Source organism: Moesziomyces antarcticus (genome assembly GCF_000747765.1).
Source record: "Moesziomyces antarcticus DNA, scaffold: scaffold_v10019, strain JCM 10317, whole genome shotgun sequence".
Classification (NCBI taxonomy): Eukaryota; Fungi; Basidiomycota; class Ustilaginomycetes; order Ustilaginales; family Ustilaginaceae; genus Moesziomyces; species Moesziomyces antarcticus.
In genome coordinates this window covers 189,055-202,431 of record NW_014638991.1, presented here as the reverse complement: position 1 = coordinate 202,431, position 13,377 = coordinate 189,055, and the positions used below count along the sequence as shown (strand labels likewise).

Here is a 13,377-nt window from a genome sequence, read left to right as displayed (position 1 = left end):
TTGACTGGTTCACAGCGACTCTACGCCAAAGCCGAGCACCTTTTTCACCGGCGTGGCGACCACTTTGGCAGGCGCCAGCTCGGTGCGCGTCCAGTGGCCTTTGAGTGTGGATGAGCGCATGCTTGGTCTTCTTACCGCCGCACGAGCAAGCGGACGCACAGCATCATCCGCAAGCTTGGCTTCGTCCTGCGACGTGTCGCTCGCCTCGTCGTCCGAAGACATGTTGCTCGACAGCCCCACCTCGTCTTCCGCCTCGTCGCTCTCGCCTGCACCGTCCGAGCCCGAGCCACTCTCCCAGCCCTCCGCCCCGCCATTGTGCGCATCCAGAGACTCGGCTCGACTGCTGCGTCTGTCTTGCTTGGACTGCTGCGTGGTGCGCGCGCGTTTGGCCTCTACAAGCTGCTGCCGACTCGTCTGGATCGCATCCACCACCCCTTCGTCCAGACTCACGTCGAACAGCTCCCACACGTACCTGCGCACCGCCACGCGAAAGTTGAAATGGTCCATCAGCTCCACCGCCCTTGCGAGCACCGCCATGTCCTGGAACGCACGCGCATGCTTGGCCTTGAGCCGGTTCAGCGAGCGCGACGCATTCGCCGCGAGGATCGAGTTGCCCAGGTTCGCAATCGACGTGATGATCTTGTTCACCACCACCGTCTGCGGCTCTTCGAACTCCAGATACCCCAGATCCGCCACCTGCTCCACCTGCCATCGTGGCAGCGACACCAGCCGATTCACATTGTCCGGGATGCACAGTCCCATCGGAGCACCCAGCGGAGTGCATACCGACTGCCATCCGTAATCCTGCAACACCTCCGCCCCCGCATTGGTCGACGAAATCAGCCCCAGCACAAAGAAGCACGTCCCGCGCACCGACAGCACTGCCGACGTCTCGGCAATCTCCACAATCTGGCTCACCACATCCTCGGCCTCGAGGAAGGGCAGTCCGAGCTCGTTGGCACCGATGCTGCCGACCGCCCACAGCACGCTCTTGAGCTTGCTGATCAGCTCGCTGTCCGACGCCTCGCTGCCGTGCTGCCGGATGAGGTGCGCAAATTCGCCAAAGTGGCCCTTTTGCGTCAGGATGTGGCAGCCCTCGCGCGTCTTGGTCAGCTCGCCGTAAAAGTGCGCCGGCACCACTCCTTCCTGCATCGGCTCCACGCCCCACGTCGCCGGCGTAGCAGCCCAGCCCGACTCGCCGGCTGCCTTGTCCGCCGCGCCGCCAGCGGGAGATTTGCGATCCATGCTGAAAAACTCGGCGAGCATCACCTCGACCTCGACGACGTAGCGCTGGTTGCGCTCGTTGAACCACTCGTCCATCTCGCGGTCGATGTACTCGCCGTGCCACAGGTAGCGGATGCCCACGGACGTCGAGAGGAACTTGAGCAGCAGCGGATGGCCCAGCTCGCCCAGGTGGTCCAGCGTCGGCCGCATCGCCACCACCTTTTCCAGCATGTGGGCCGAGGTGCACGCTTCCTGCACCACGCGCGTGGCCAGCTGGCGCACCTCGACCGACGGATCGTACAGCTGCGTGAGCAGCAGCCCGATCGTCCAATCGCCCTGCACTTCCGCTCCATTCTTGGCGTTGGCAGGCAGCGTCTGTTGCCGAATCAGCTCGGCCAGGTGTCGCGTTGCAAACAGCCGCACGTCGCGGTAGCTCGAGGTGAGCGCCTTGGCGAGCACGATGCGCGAGTGGCCCTCGATGCTGTAGTCTACGTTTTCGATCACCGCCTTGACAATGTCGTCGCGGCTGCGCAGCTCGCTCAGATGGTACAGCGGCGTGAAGATGCGGCAGCGCTCCAGCAGCTTGATGCCCTCGCTGCTCTGCGTCAGCACGCCGATCATCTCAAAGTAGCCGCAGGCGAGCGTCTCGGTCATGCGCTTGCGCGAGAACAACGCATCGGTGCCGGACTGGCCGGACAGCGGATCGAGCTGGTCGAGGCATTCCCTCAGCTCGCGCAGCAGCCGATCTTCCGCCAGCACGCGCAGCCCCTCTTGCGTGGCCGCGAGCGTGCTGAGCAGCAGACATCCCAGACGCACGAACCGCCGATTGGCGTTGAGCCTGCGTATGCTCGAGAATCGCAGTGCAAACGGATGGTAGAAAGCCAGCACGCGCTTGAGCAGCTTGGAGCCCCTCACCACGTCCTCGAGCCGCTTCGGATTGAGCAGCGGGCCCTCGAGCATGTCGGTGAGCGTGTCGAGGTTCCACTTGGTGTGGTCCTTGGTGACGAGCACCTGCGTGTCGACCATCATGTTCCGAAACTGCACGTCGTCGATCTGCATCCCGATGCGCATTTTGGTCTTCTCCACCTGCCTCTGCCCACGCCGCATGGACTCTTCGATCGAGTTGGACCGGTCGCGCGCCGTGCTCTGCACCGTGCCGCTCAACGCCGCCGCGCTGGTGACCGCCTCGTGATGCGCGCGGTGCCGATTGGCGCTGTCGATGGTCGAGAGCGCCTGCGCCGCCGCCTGCCGCTCGTCGCTCTTGTCCAGCCGAAAGTCGGCGGCGAGCGAAAAGAGGCGCGGCAGCGAGTGGATGCTGCCGCCCATCGACGGCGGATGGACGCGTTTCGAGACTTGCAGCAGCTCGCCCATGAGCATGGTCGCCTTGCGCGCCATCAACGGCGCATGCTCGATCACATCGATGAGCGCATCGACCAGGCCACACTCGAGAAACACGACGAGCAGCAGCGCCAGGTAGTGGTCCACCAGGTTGAGCCGGCTGCGTGGCTGGTCTCCAAGCTCGCCGAGCGGAGCCATGTTGGCGTGGTGCGCCGCGCCCGAGGCGGCGTCGGCATCCAGCTTGGGCGAAGACGAGGCGGCCTTTTGGCTGCTCTCACGCTTGCTGGCCGGGTCGACGCGGCCGGTGACGCCTCGGACGTTGAAGAGGTCGTAGAGCATGTCGAGCAGGACGCTCTTTACCTCGATCGCATTGACGCGGAGCGCCTGTACGAGCGACTTGATGGATCGCTTATCGTCCATGCACAGGTAGATGAGGCCGGCCCAGGAGCGCAGCAGCACGGTGACGACCGAGGCGGTGCTGCGCAGAAGCGCGTCGTACGTGATGGGTTTCTGCACGGGCGCCTCGGTGAAGCCGGACAGCGCGATCTCGAGGTCCACTCCAGGCCGCAGGTGGTGACGTGTGCCGGGCATGTCGATGAGGTAGATAAAGACCTGGACGAGCGCGGGCGAAAAGTCGGACGCGCCTTCGGTGAGCGCCTGCAGCGTGGTACGCAGGCCGCCCGCCTTGATGAGCAGACGAATATCAAACACGGCGAGCTCGGCGAGCGTCTCGAGGCAGATGTGGCGCAGCTTGTCGTCTGCGTGGTCCGCGACGGCGGCGAGGGCGCGAATGACGCCGGTGGCCAAGAGGTCCTGGAGGTCCATGGCGAGACGGTCGGGCGAAGCGGCGATGGAGCGGAGAGCGGCCATGTCCATGATGGCGCGGATGAGTCTGATGCACTGGACCTTTTCGAGCTCGAAGCGGTTGTCGCGGATGAGGCTGCGGGAGAGGTAGATGTCGAGGCCCTTTTGGCGGCAGCGCGAGACGAGCGGCCAGAGCGGCTGGACGAGCGCGTAGCGCAGCAGACGGTAGGTGGCGGCGCGGATCTCCTTGCCCGCCCTGTCGCACAGGTTGGGCATGGCGGCATCCACGAGGTCGTCGAGCGGCAACTCGTAGCGCACGCGTGCGTGGCGCTTGAGGATATCGACGAGGCGGTTGATCTGAGTGATGTGATGCTTGGCCTGGTCGCCGAGGCCGGCGGCGTTGCTGGGGGTGCGTGCATGCGAGGAAGCACCCGAGGCGATGGCGGCGGCGCGGGAACGAGCGGCGGTCCTGCGAGTCATGCGCGGCAGCGCGAGGGCACTGTTGAGCGGCGAGTCGGGATCGGTGGTGGGAGCGGGCAGAGGGTCGGCAGTATCGGTTGCGTGCGGTTGATGTTGATGCTGCTCTGCGAGGGTGGGGAGCTGTGTCGGCGGAGGCATGGGTGAGGAAGGACGCAAGGAGCGGATGAGCATGAGCGCGAGCGACCTGGACGCTCTTGCATCCTCGACCTCGCGATCATGGTTGTAGGGCAGCTTGGAGGTGGAAGCGTGATGGCTCGGTTGGGCGGAGGGCTGCTGGAATAGAAGCGGAGGTGGTGGATTGGTGTGCGAGTCGAGCGACTGGGCGTTGGCTGCATTAGAGAGCGCGAGAGGGGCATGGGCATCGAGGCCGATTCCGAGGCCTCCGAATGGTTGCGCATTGGCATCGACGGCCGAGGCTAGGTGGTTGACATAGTTGGTGGAAGGGGGAGAGCCGTTGCTTGTGTCGGGGTGGTGGTGGTGATGGTGATTGGCTAGGTGGTCGTCACTGTCGTTGTGAGCGGGTGGAGGGTGGCGGGCGGCGAAGAGAGGCTGACCGTCGTAACCGAGAGCCGACTGCTCGAGGCGGGATACGGTGGAGTGGGGTATTTGCCAGCTGGCGGACGAGGTGGAGACGGGAGGGCTGCTGATGGCGTCCGATGCGTAGTTTGAGAGGTGGGGGGACTGTGCGTCGGCGTGGATCTGACGCCATCGTTGGAGCTCGGAGGTGAGCGATGCAATGTTGGCGTTGGCGGAATCGAGCTCGGATTCGATCTGCCTGCGGAGGTCGTGCTTTGTGTTTGTGGCGAGCTTGAGGTCGAAGACGCTGAGCAGGTTCTCTGCGCCATCCTTGATCTTTGTTTCGATGTCGATCTGGTTCTGGATGCGATGCACCTCGTCGTTGGGGTGGTTGGAAGCCATTGTGGAAGCCACTGTGGAGTGGTGAAGCGATGTGGCTGACCAGGTTTCACGCGGCTGAGGAGGGCATGGTTCGCGGCTCGTTCTTGAGCGTTGCGTGCGGTCCAGCTGCTGCGTAACGATCAAAGTAGAGGCATGGCTTAGCGCAAACGAAGCGGAAATGGTGGTGGTGGTGGTGGTGAAGGCAACGCACGACGAGGAGGGCCGTGCGAAGTGGAAGTCGACGTCAGTCAGCGAAAAACGAAACCCTGCAGCTCGAAAACACAAAAAAAGGAAGCCAAAAAAGATGGATCCAAAAATCACCCCAAAAATCAGCAGTGTTAAGTCGATTGTCGGCTGTGCTGCGATGTGCGGTGCTGTGCTGTCGTGCAGCTGTCGTGCAGGAGAAGAGCAAAGATTCCGAGCTCAGCCTTTCCGTGCTTCCAAGAGGACCCTGACCGACCAACGCTCAAGCGGTGCTCAGCTCCTCCATATCTTGCCATCATCGTCGTCGTCGTGATTGGGTAGCAGCCATGCGGTTCGCATCGATATCCTCCGCACGCACCGCCGCGTCGTCGTACGCCTGGCTCGTCGTCGCCGCTCTGCTGCTCTTCGTACTCGCTCCCACTGCTCGCTCCGCCGCTGCCGCCGCCGCTTCCTCCTCGGACAAGGCCACACACGACGGCCTGCGCAAACTCACTGCAGCCAACTTTACGCTCACCAACCAGGGCGCCTGGCTCATCGAGTTCTTCTCTCCCACCTGCATCCACTGCAAAAAGTTCGGCGCCACCTGGAACGAGCTCTCCCACAACAAGGACTCGCTCCGCACCCAGTACCCGCACGCTCCCTTCACCCTCGCTCAGGTAGACTGCGTCGCTCAGTGGGACCTCTGCAAGGAGCAGGGCGTCACCTTCCTCCCGCGCCTCACCATCTACCAGGACGGCAAACAGCTCTCCGAAGAGTACAAGGGCGACCGCAACTACCCCGAAATCTCGGCCTACATCGACAAGTTCGCCGCCGACTACCGCAAGTCCAAGGGCGTCGCCGACGTAGCCCCCGTCGCTCAGCCAGATGCACCCAACAAAGCAGCCGATGCAGCCAACGCTACGGCAGCCAACGCTCCAGCAGCTACCGACAAGCTCGACTCTGCTGCTTCCACCAATGCACCGGCTCCCGTCAACTCGGCGACATCCTCCTCGTCTTCCACTTCGTCGGCCATGGAGGCCATCAAGGAGGTGCTGCCCACCGGTCCCAACCCCAAGGGCGAGCTGCTCAGCTTCGGCTCGGCTCCCATCCAGACCAAAGAGGAGCTGCAAGCCTGGCTCGGCAAGGCGTCCGGTCAAGGTCCCACGTTTGTCAAGTTCTTTGCACCGTGGTGTCCGCACTGCAAGGCCATGGCGGCCGCCTTCCAACAGCTCAGCAGCTCGCTCAAGGGCCGCGTCAACGCCGTCCAGGTCGACTGCGAGGCCAACCGCGCGCTGTGCGCCAGCTACGACATCCGCGGCTACCCCGTGCTTCGCCTCTACGACCAGGGCCACGCCAAGGAGTACAACGGCGGCAGGAACCACGACGCCATGCTCAAGTGGGTGCTCAAGGCCATCTCCACTTCGGGCCTCAAGCCCGTCGCATCCGCATCGGACCTCGGCGCCATCGCAAAGGACAACGACGTGCTCTTCCTCTACCTCCACTCGCCGGGAACCCCCACGGAAGAGGTGCGTGCCGTCGAGGCCGCCAGCCAGATCCTCTTTGGTGGTCGTGCACCCATCTTTGTCTCGGACGAGCCGGCGCTGCTTGACCGCTATGCCAGCTCGCTTGCGCAGGACAAGGCCGTCTCCGTCCCGGCCAAATCCGCGCTGCTTGTCTTCAAGGACCATTCGATCGCAGAACCGGTCGCGGTCATGCATCCGTCCAGCCTTCGAAGCACCTCTTCCGCCGACGCCGAATATAGCGACGATGCCAAAGCGCAAATCTCGCGCTTCCTTTCGAAGCAGAAGTACGCGCTGGTCACCGAGCTCACAGCCGCCAACTTTGAGGAGACGGTGCGCAACGCTGAAGACGCACTGGTTGTGCTCGCGGCGCTTTCCGACTCGATCCACGGCGACGAGGTGGCCAGCACGGCTTCGGACGGCATCGCGCGCAAGGACGCCGAGATCGCCGCGCTGCGTTCGGTCGCACTCGAGTGGAGGTTGAAGAAGGAGGCGTCGTCGCCGCGCCAGGTGGTCTTTGCATGGATCGATGCGGATCGTTGGAAGTCGCCGCTGCGCAAGCTGTACGGCATCCAAGCCGCCCACTCGCCCTCGGCCGTGCTTGTCGACGGCAACAAGTCGCTGTACTACGAGCTGGCCCACTACGCCGACGCCAAGCCAGCTACATTCGAGCATCAGTGGATCACCCCCAACAGCATTTTCGCCGATATCGACCGCGTTCTTAGCGGCGACGCTCCGGCCAAGTCGTCGCGCACACTCCTGCAGAAGTCCGTCAAGGGCGCAGAGGTGTACATGAACACCTTGATCGACACAAGTGTCGACCACCCCGTCGCCGCGTTCGGTTTCCTGTTCGCCGTGCTTGCCGCGCTCTTCTTCTACCTCGGGCGTGCGAGAAAGAGCACGCCGTCGTCTCTGCCCATGTACTCCAAGGTATCCACGGTCAAGGCCGACTAGTTTCTTGCTGTTTCCTGTGTAATTCTCTGCTCGTACGTCGTCGTTTCCTTATTGCAAGCGTGCATGATAGTTCCGTTATCCCGATTTGCCGTTCGCCGCATGTGCTGCCCGGTATCAGCTTCTTATTGAGAGGGCTGGGGTTTGGCAGGGGCAGCCATCGGGGGCTTTGGGAAAATCGGGCTGAGCCGCCGCCAGCCGCCCGCCCCAAAAAAATAGGGTTGGCGCCTCCACACGTCAAGAATGGCACTCACTCCTCCAAGCCGCCTTTCGTTCAACCACCACTTTGCCGCCAAAAAATGAGCTCGACCTCTGCATCCAGCGGCTCCTCGGGGCTTGTTCTGCACCACCTCGAGCTGAGCCGCTCGAACCGCATCCTATTCCTGCTCGAGGAGCTTCAGGTGCCGTACGAGATCAAGCACTACAAGCGCGACCCTGTGACTCGTCTTGCCGGTGACGACCTGAAGCAGGTGCATCCGCTCGGACGGTCTCCCGTGCTCACGGATGGGGCGCTGACGATCATCGAGACGAATGCGATCATCGCGCATCTGCTCACGCACTACTACGACGCTGCGCGCGTGGCGTTGGGTCCCGGGCTGGGCGAGAAGATGCAGGCGAGCGTGGACGTGGGCGGGTGGATCCAGTTCAGCGAGGCGTCGATCATGCTGCATGCCATCCCGCTGTTCTACGCGCTCAAGTCCGGTGCTTGTACTCAGGATGGCTCGGCTGGGATTGAGCGTGCGTCCGCGCGCGGAATCAAGGCGGACCTGGCGTACGTCGAAGAGACGCTGCAGCAGAACAACGGTCAGCTCGTCAAGGGGCACGGGTTTACAGCTGCCGACTGCGCCATGCTGTACAGTGTGGACATGCTCGCGCACATTCTCGCCACCCGCACCCCCGAATGGCGTCAGAATCTCGGCCTTGAGGTAGGACCGGCCACACTCGCGTGGATGTCGCAATGCAAACAGCGCGCTGCCTTCCAAGCTGCAGTCCGCAAAGAGGGGCACGAGGGTCAAGACTGGCTGTCCAGCTTCTTCGCCCGGCCCGCAGCAGCACGAAAGAGCGTCTTCCGGCCGTGCATCGACCTGCACGAGGGCGTAGTCAAGCAGATCGTCGGCGGCACGCTCAGCGACACGAACTCGACGCTACGCACCAACTTTGTCGCGACCCACTCGCCCTCTCATTTCGCCTCGCTGTACCGCGACCACAAGCTCACGGGAGGACACGTGATCAAGCTGGGTCCGCGCAACGACGAAGCTGCCACCTCTGCGCTCTCCGCCTGGCCACAGGGCTTGCACGTTGGAGGCGGAATCACGGGGGAGAATGCGCAGGAGTGGTTGGACAAGGGGGCTGAGAAGGTGATTGTGACATCGTGGCTATTCCCTTCGTGCGAGTTTTCGCTGTCTCGGCTGGAGGAGCTCAGCCAGCGCGTGGGGAGGGAGCGGCTGGTGGTGGACGTCAGCTGTCGCAAGCGCGGCGATCGGTGGGTGGTAGCGATGAACCGCTGGCAGGACATGACCGACATGGAGGTGAACAAGGCTTCGCTGGATCTGCTCGCTGCCCACTGTTCCGAATTCCTCATCCATGCTGCCGACGTAGAAGGCTTGTGTCAAGGTATCGACCAAGACCTCGTCCAAAGTAAGTCCCCTCCTTCAACCCCCAATTCTTCGGAGCCCCCAACTGACACTCTTTTGTGCTTCTAGAGCTGGGTGAGTGGGTGACGATCCCCACGACGTACGCTGGGGGTGCACGTCATATGGGCGACCTCCAACTCGTCGACCGTCTGAGCAAGGGCAAGGTCGACCTCACTTTCGGCAGTGCGCTCGACATTTTCGGCGGTCAGGGCGTCACCCTCGACGAGCTTGTCAAGTGGAACCACGCCGCCACCAAGTAGACTATGTGCCATCCCATACACACAACTTCACAGCCCTCGCGTGCATGGACTTGTGTACAGCTATCAGCTCGAAAGATGACCCCCCGCGGAGGTGTGAGCATTGTTAGATCTCGTTGGTGATCGACCCGCGCCAAACCGAGTCTGTTGGCGGTAGCATCCGCGGAGCGGCACAGCATGGATTGCACGTCCGACATGGAAAGCCGATGCTGACGTCGGGATGTGCCAACGACGGCCGTCTCCGAGGCTTCGAGGAGCTCGAGATTGGCCGGTGCGGACCCTGGATTGCTCGCAGCACTGTCGTCATGGAAGCTCGCGCGCTTGCTGTCCGATCAGACCGGCGTGGGGGGATTGGGGGAAGGGGCTTTCGATCGCTCTGGTGCCAGTCGGCGGCGCACTGGCCAGCATTGAGAAGAAACTGTCGCTTCCCCCCGCGGCGTGCATGTTTTGTAATGCGGCACTTTGAACTGCTCAACATCCCCCCATTTGAATTGAGCGCACGGCAGGGGGGAAGCGCGTGTGATTACTCGAAAGCGCGATTTCTCCACGCCGGCAGGATTTGGGAATTTCAAACGGCGCAAATCGAGCCTCGACAGCTGCCCCCCTTTGATGCCTTGCTTTTAGGGGCAGCGCATGGCAGTGCAACTTTGGATCCACGCACGAACCCACGGCCAGCACACGCGTGCAGCCAACAGATGTGACCGGTTGGAAGGAAGGGATGCGACGAGCACCGCACAGGGCACTGCACCCGTCGCCGGGGCCACCCTCTTGGAAGTTCGGCAGAGTAAGCGCCGCCACGTCCCCAGCGCATCGCCCGTCGAGCAGAAATGCACCGCCTGCACCGCCGAGCTGCACTGCCAGTGCTGGTCAGTGCTGCTCAGTGCTGCTCAGTGGCTGGCCTGTGCTGGCCGGAGCTGAGTCCCTTTCTGTCGCCTCGCCTTGGCGGTGTGCGGTGCGGCGCACGCTCGGCCTCGCCCCTGTCCATCTCCCTCTCTCTGCTCGCCCCCGTCTGCTGTCCGCCTATCGTTGGCTCATCGGCTTCGTCTTCCCCTTTTCCCCCCGCCCCACCATCTTATACAGCTTCACGCTACCCTCTCTCTCTTCTTTTTCTTCACCCTTCACACCAACAGCCCCACACTAGCCAAAATGGAGGGTGAGTATATTCCACTCCGCACGCCATCCTCTCCAGCCCGTTGCAACCACTCCACCGAGGAGCCTTGTTAGCTCGCAAAGGCTGCCGGCGTGGATGGATAGCAAGCAGTCCTCCTCTCGTCGCAGCCATTGCGCCCGCTCGTCGGATCGCGGCGGGATCGTCGCTGCCACGCGTCAGATCCGGCGGCCACGCTGGCCGGATGCATCCAGTCTACCTTCGCCGCCAACACCTGCGCAGCTTCGATGACATCCGGCGCGCCGCTCGACGCGATGCAAAGCTACTACTGCTTCCCAGCACTTTGCTTCTAGCTCGGCTTTGCGCTCGAGATTGCACATGAAGCTGGCGAGCAGCCGTAGGCACTTGCGTAAAATCCCGACCTTCAGACAAGTTGATGCGGCACTGTCCGCTCCTTGCTCGGATCGCACTTGCGGTGCGACGGGTCCGCCTGCCCCAATTTGGCTGCAGCTTCGCCAATAGTGGCACAACGCCGGCTGATTCCTCCTACCCAAATGTTCTCGAACTGACCCCGCTCCTCTTGTGCCGTTTCTGCTTGCTTTTGCAACTTGCGCGCTGGATTTAACCTCGATCAGACGAAGTCGCTGCTGTAAGTGTTTTCCGTCTCACGTCTGAAGGCTCGGGCATCGGCACTGCAAGGCGCAGTGCGGTGACGAAAGCCGAGTGCCGCGCACACACGCTGCTTTTGAGCGCAATTCGCTGACTTGCATCCTGACTCGCTCTTGAACTTTCTACCCTCACAACAGCTCGTTATCGACAATGGTTCCGGCATGTGCAAGGCCGGTTTCGCCGGTGACGATGCTCCGCGCGCCGTGTTCCCCTCGGTCGTCGGTCGCCCCCGTCACCAGGGTGTGATGGTCGGCATGGGCCAGAAGGACTCGTACGTCGGTGACGAGGCGCAGTCGAAGCGTGGTATCCTCACGCTCAAGTACCCCATCGAGCACGGTATCGTGACCAACTGGGACGACATGGAGAAGATCTGGCACCACACCTTCTACAACGAGCTGCGTGTGGCACCCGAGGAGCACCCCGTGCTGCTCACCGAGGCCCCGCTCAACCCCAAGGCCAACCGCGAGAAGATGACGCAGATCCTCTTTGAGACGTTCAACGCGCCCGCCTTCTACGTTGCCATCCAGGCCGTGCTCTCGCTGTACGCCTCGGGTCGTACCACGGGTATCGTGCTCGACTCGGGTGACGGTGTGACGCACACTGTGCCCATCTACGAGGGCTACTCGCTGCCCCACTCGATCCTGCGTCTCGACCTTGCCGGTCGCGACCTGACCGAGTACCTGGCGCGCATCCTCACCGAGCGCGGCTACCCATTCACCACCACGGCCGAGCGCGAAATCGTGCGCGACATCAAGGAGAAGCTCTGCTACGTGGCGCTGGACTTTGAGCAGGAGATGCTCACGGCCACGCAGTCGTCTGCGCTCGAGAAGTCGTACGAGCTGCCCGACGGCCAGGTGATTACGATTGGCAACGAGCGCTTCCGCACGCCCGAGGTGCTGTTCCAGCCTGCCTTCCTGGGCCTCGAGGCTGCGGGCATCCACGAGACGACGTACAACTCGATCATGAAGTGCGACCTGGACATCCGCAAGGATCTGTACGGCAACATTGTCATGTCGGGCGGTACCACCATGTACGCCGGCATCTCGGACCGCATGCAGAAGGAGATCACGGCGCTGGCGCCTTCGTCGATGAAGGTCAAGATTGTGGCTCCTCCCGAGCGCAAGTACTCGGTGTGGATCGGTGGATCGATTCTGGCGTCGCTCTCGACGTTCCAGCAGATGTGGATCTCGAAGCAGGAGTACGACGAGAGCGGACCCTCGATCGTGCACCGCAAGTGCTTCTAAGCGTGCGCAAGCGAAAGGCGAGCGCGGCAGCCACACGCTGGACGAGCGGGCGCGTGCCGACGGGTGCGGCGCCGAGCTGCACGCGGCGGACGATGCGCCGGTGCGGTGCGCCACAGTCGTTCATATCGAAATATGCTAACGAACCCTCAATGAAATTCCAAGATTTGCCATGTGTTCTATACAGCTAGCGAGAGAGGGGCGGAGGATTGTGAAAGGGGGGTTGGGTGATCTCAGTCGGTGAAAACGAGAGGACGGTGAGCGGGCGACGGTATGGCGTTGCGGTTTTGGGGTGGGGCAGACGAGGTGGCGAGCAGGGGTTGGTGGGCAGCATTTTGGCTCGCTCTTAGGACTCGGACTGCCGAGAAGCTTGCTCCGAACGTCGGTGGCGGCGACACGCAGAGCTGAGCTGGCTTGGCGAGTCCATCCAAGTCGAGTGCAAGATGCGCTGGTGAGGGGCCGGACTCTCGCTCAGTGCCATGCGCATTCAAGTCGAGTCGCGTTCAAACTCTCGCTCAGTGCATCCGCGTTCAAGTCGAGGCAAGTCGAGATCAGTCGAGTAGCACATGCGCTATTGCGCTGGTTTAAGCACCGCGTTCTCACTCGGTGGATCTATTGAAGCTGAGTAGCAGATGCGCTGGTGAGAGACTGCGATGGGAGCGAGAGCGGGGGGCAGCTGGGACGCAGATCCTACGCATCATGACCGCATTGACCGCTCGTTTCTGGGCAGTCAAGGCTAGGCAGGCTCGTGCAGCTTCCTCCTTCCAGCTCGTGTAGGAGAAGACCAACGACAGGCCGTCCGAGATTCTTCGACTCATGCGATTCAGGACAAAGAGCAGGGATGACGAGCGGATGGTGGATCGGGGTGTGCTTATGGATCTGGCTTGTCTTGATCCCGATTTGGATGGATAGGGCGGGCGGTGCTGGCCAGAGCGATTTTTCGAAAAATGACAGCGCACCGGCGAGTGAGGAGCGCAGATCTGCAGCTCGGCTAAGGATTTGCGCCGAGATGGTTTTTGCGCGGGCTGGCGGCGCATTTCCACAGTCTAAGTCCATTAGGTTACAACAAAG

General features: G+C 62.4%; 3 protein-coding genes across 3 annotated transcripts; 2 read left to right on the top strand and 1 right to left on the bottom strand.

Annotated features, from left to right (window-relative positions):
- Positions 1–9: 9 nt before the first annotated feature.
- On the bottom strand, positions 10–4,764 carry PAN0_019c5800 (cytosolic regulator pianissimo; the record flags this gene model as incomplete). The annotated part of the gene is made up of 1 exon (XM_014798734.1): positions 10–4,764. One exon carries the CDS (start codon positions 4,762–4,764, stop codon positions 10–12), a length of 4,755 nt encoding a protein of 1,584 aa, XP_014654220.1.
- Positions 4,765–5,273: 509 nt separating this feature from the next.
- Positions 5,274–7,400, top strand: PAN0_019d5799 (thioredoxin-like protein; the record flags this gene model as incomplete). Its single annotated transcript, XM_014798733.1, has 1 exon — positions 5,274–7,400. One exon carries the CDS (start codon positions 5,274–5,276, stop codon positions 7,398–7,400), a length of 2,127 nt encoding a protein of 708 aa, XP_014654219.1.
- A 296-nt stretch (positions 7,401–7,696) lies between these two features.
- On the top strand, positions 7,697–12,309 carry PAN0_019d5798 (actin; the record flags this gene model as incomplete). Its single annotated transcript, XM_014798732.1, has 7 exons — positions 7,697–9,035; positions 9,101–9,287; positions 9,446–9,630; positions 9,929–10,154; positions 10,419–10,441; positions 11,032–11,105; positions 11,203–12,309. 7 exons carry the CDS (start codon positions 7,697–7,699, stop codon positions 12,307–12,309), a joined length of 3,141 nt encoding a protein of 1,046 aa, XP_014654218.1.
- Positions 12,310–13,377: the final 1,068 nt, after the last annotated feature.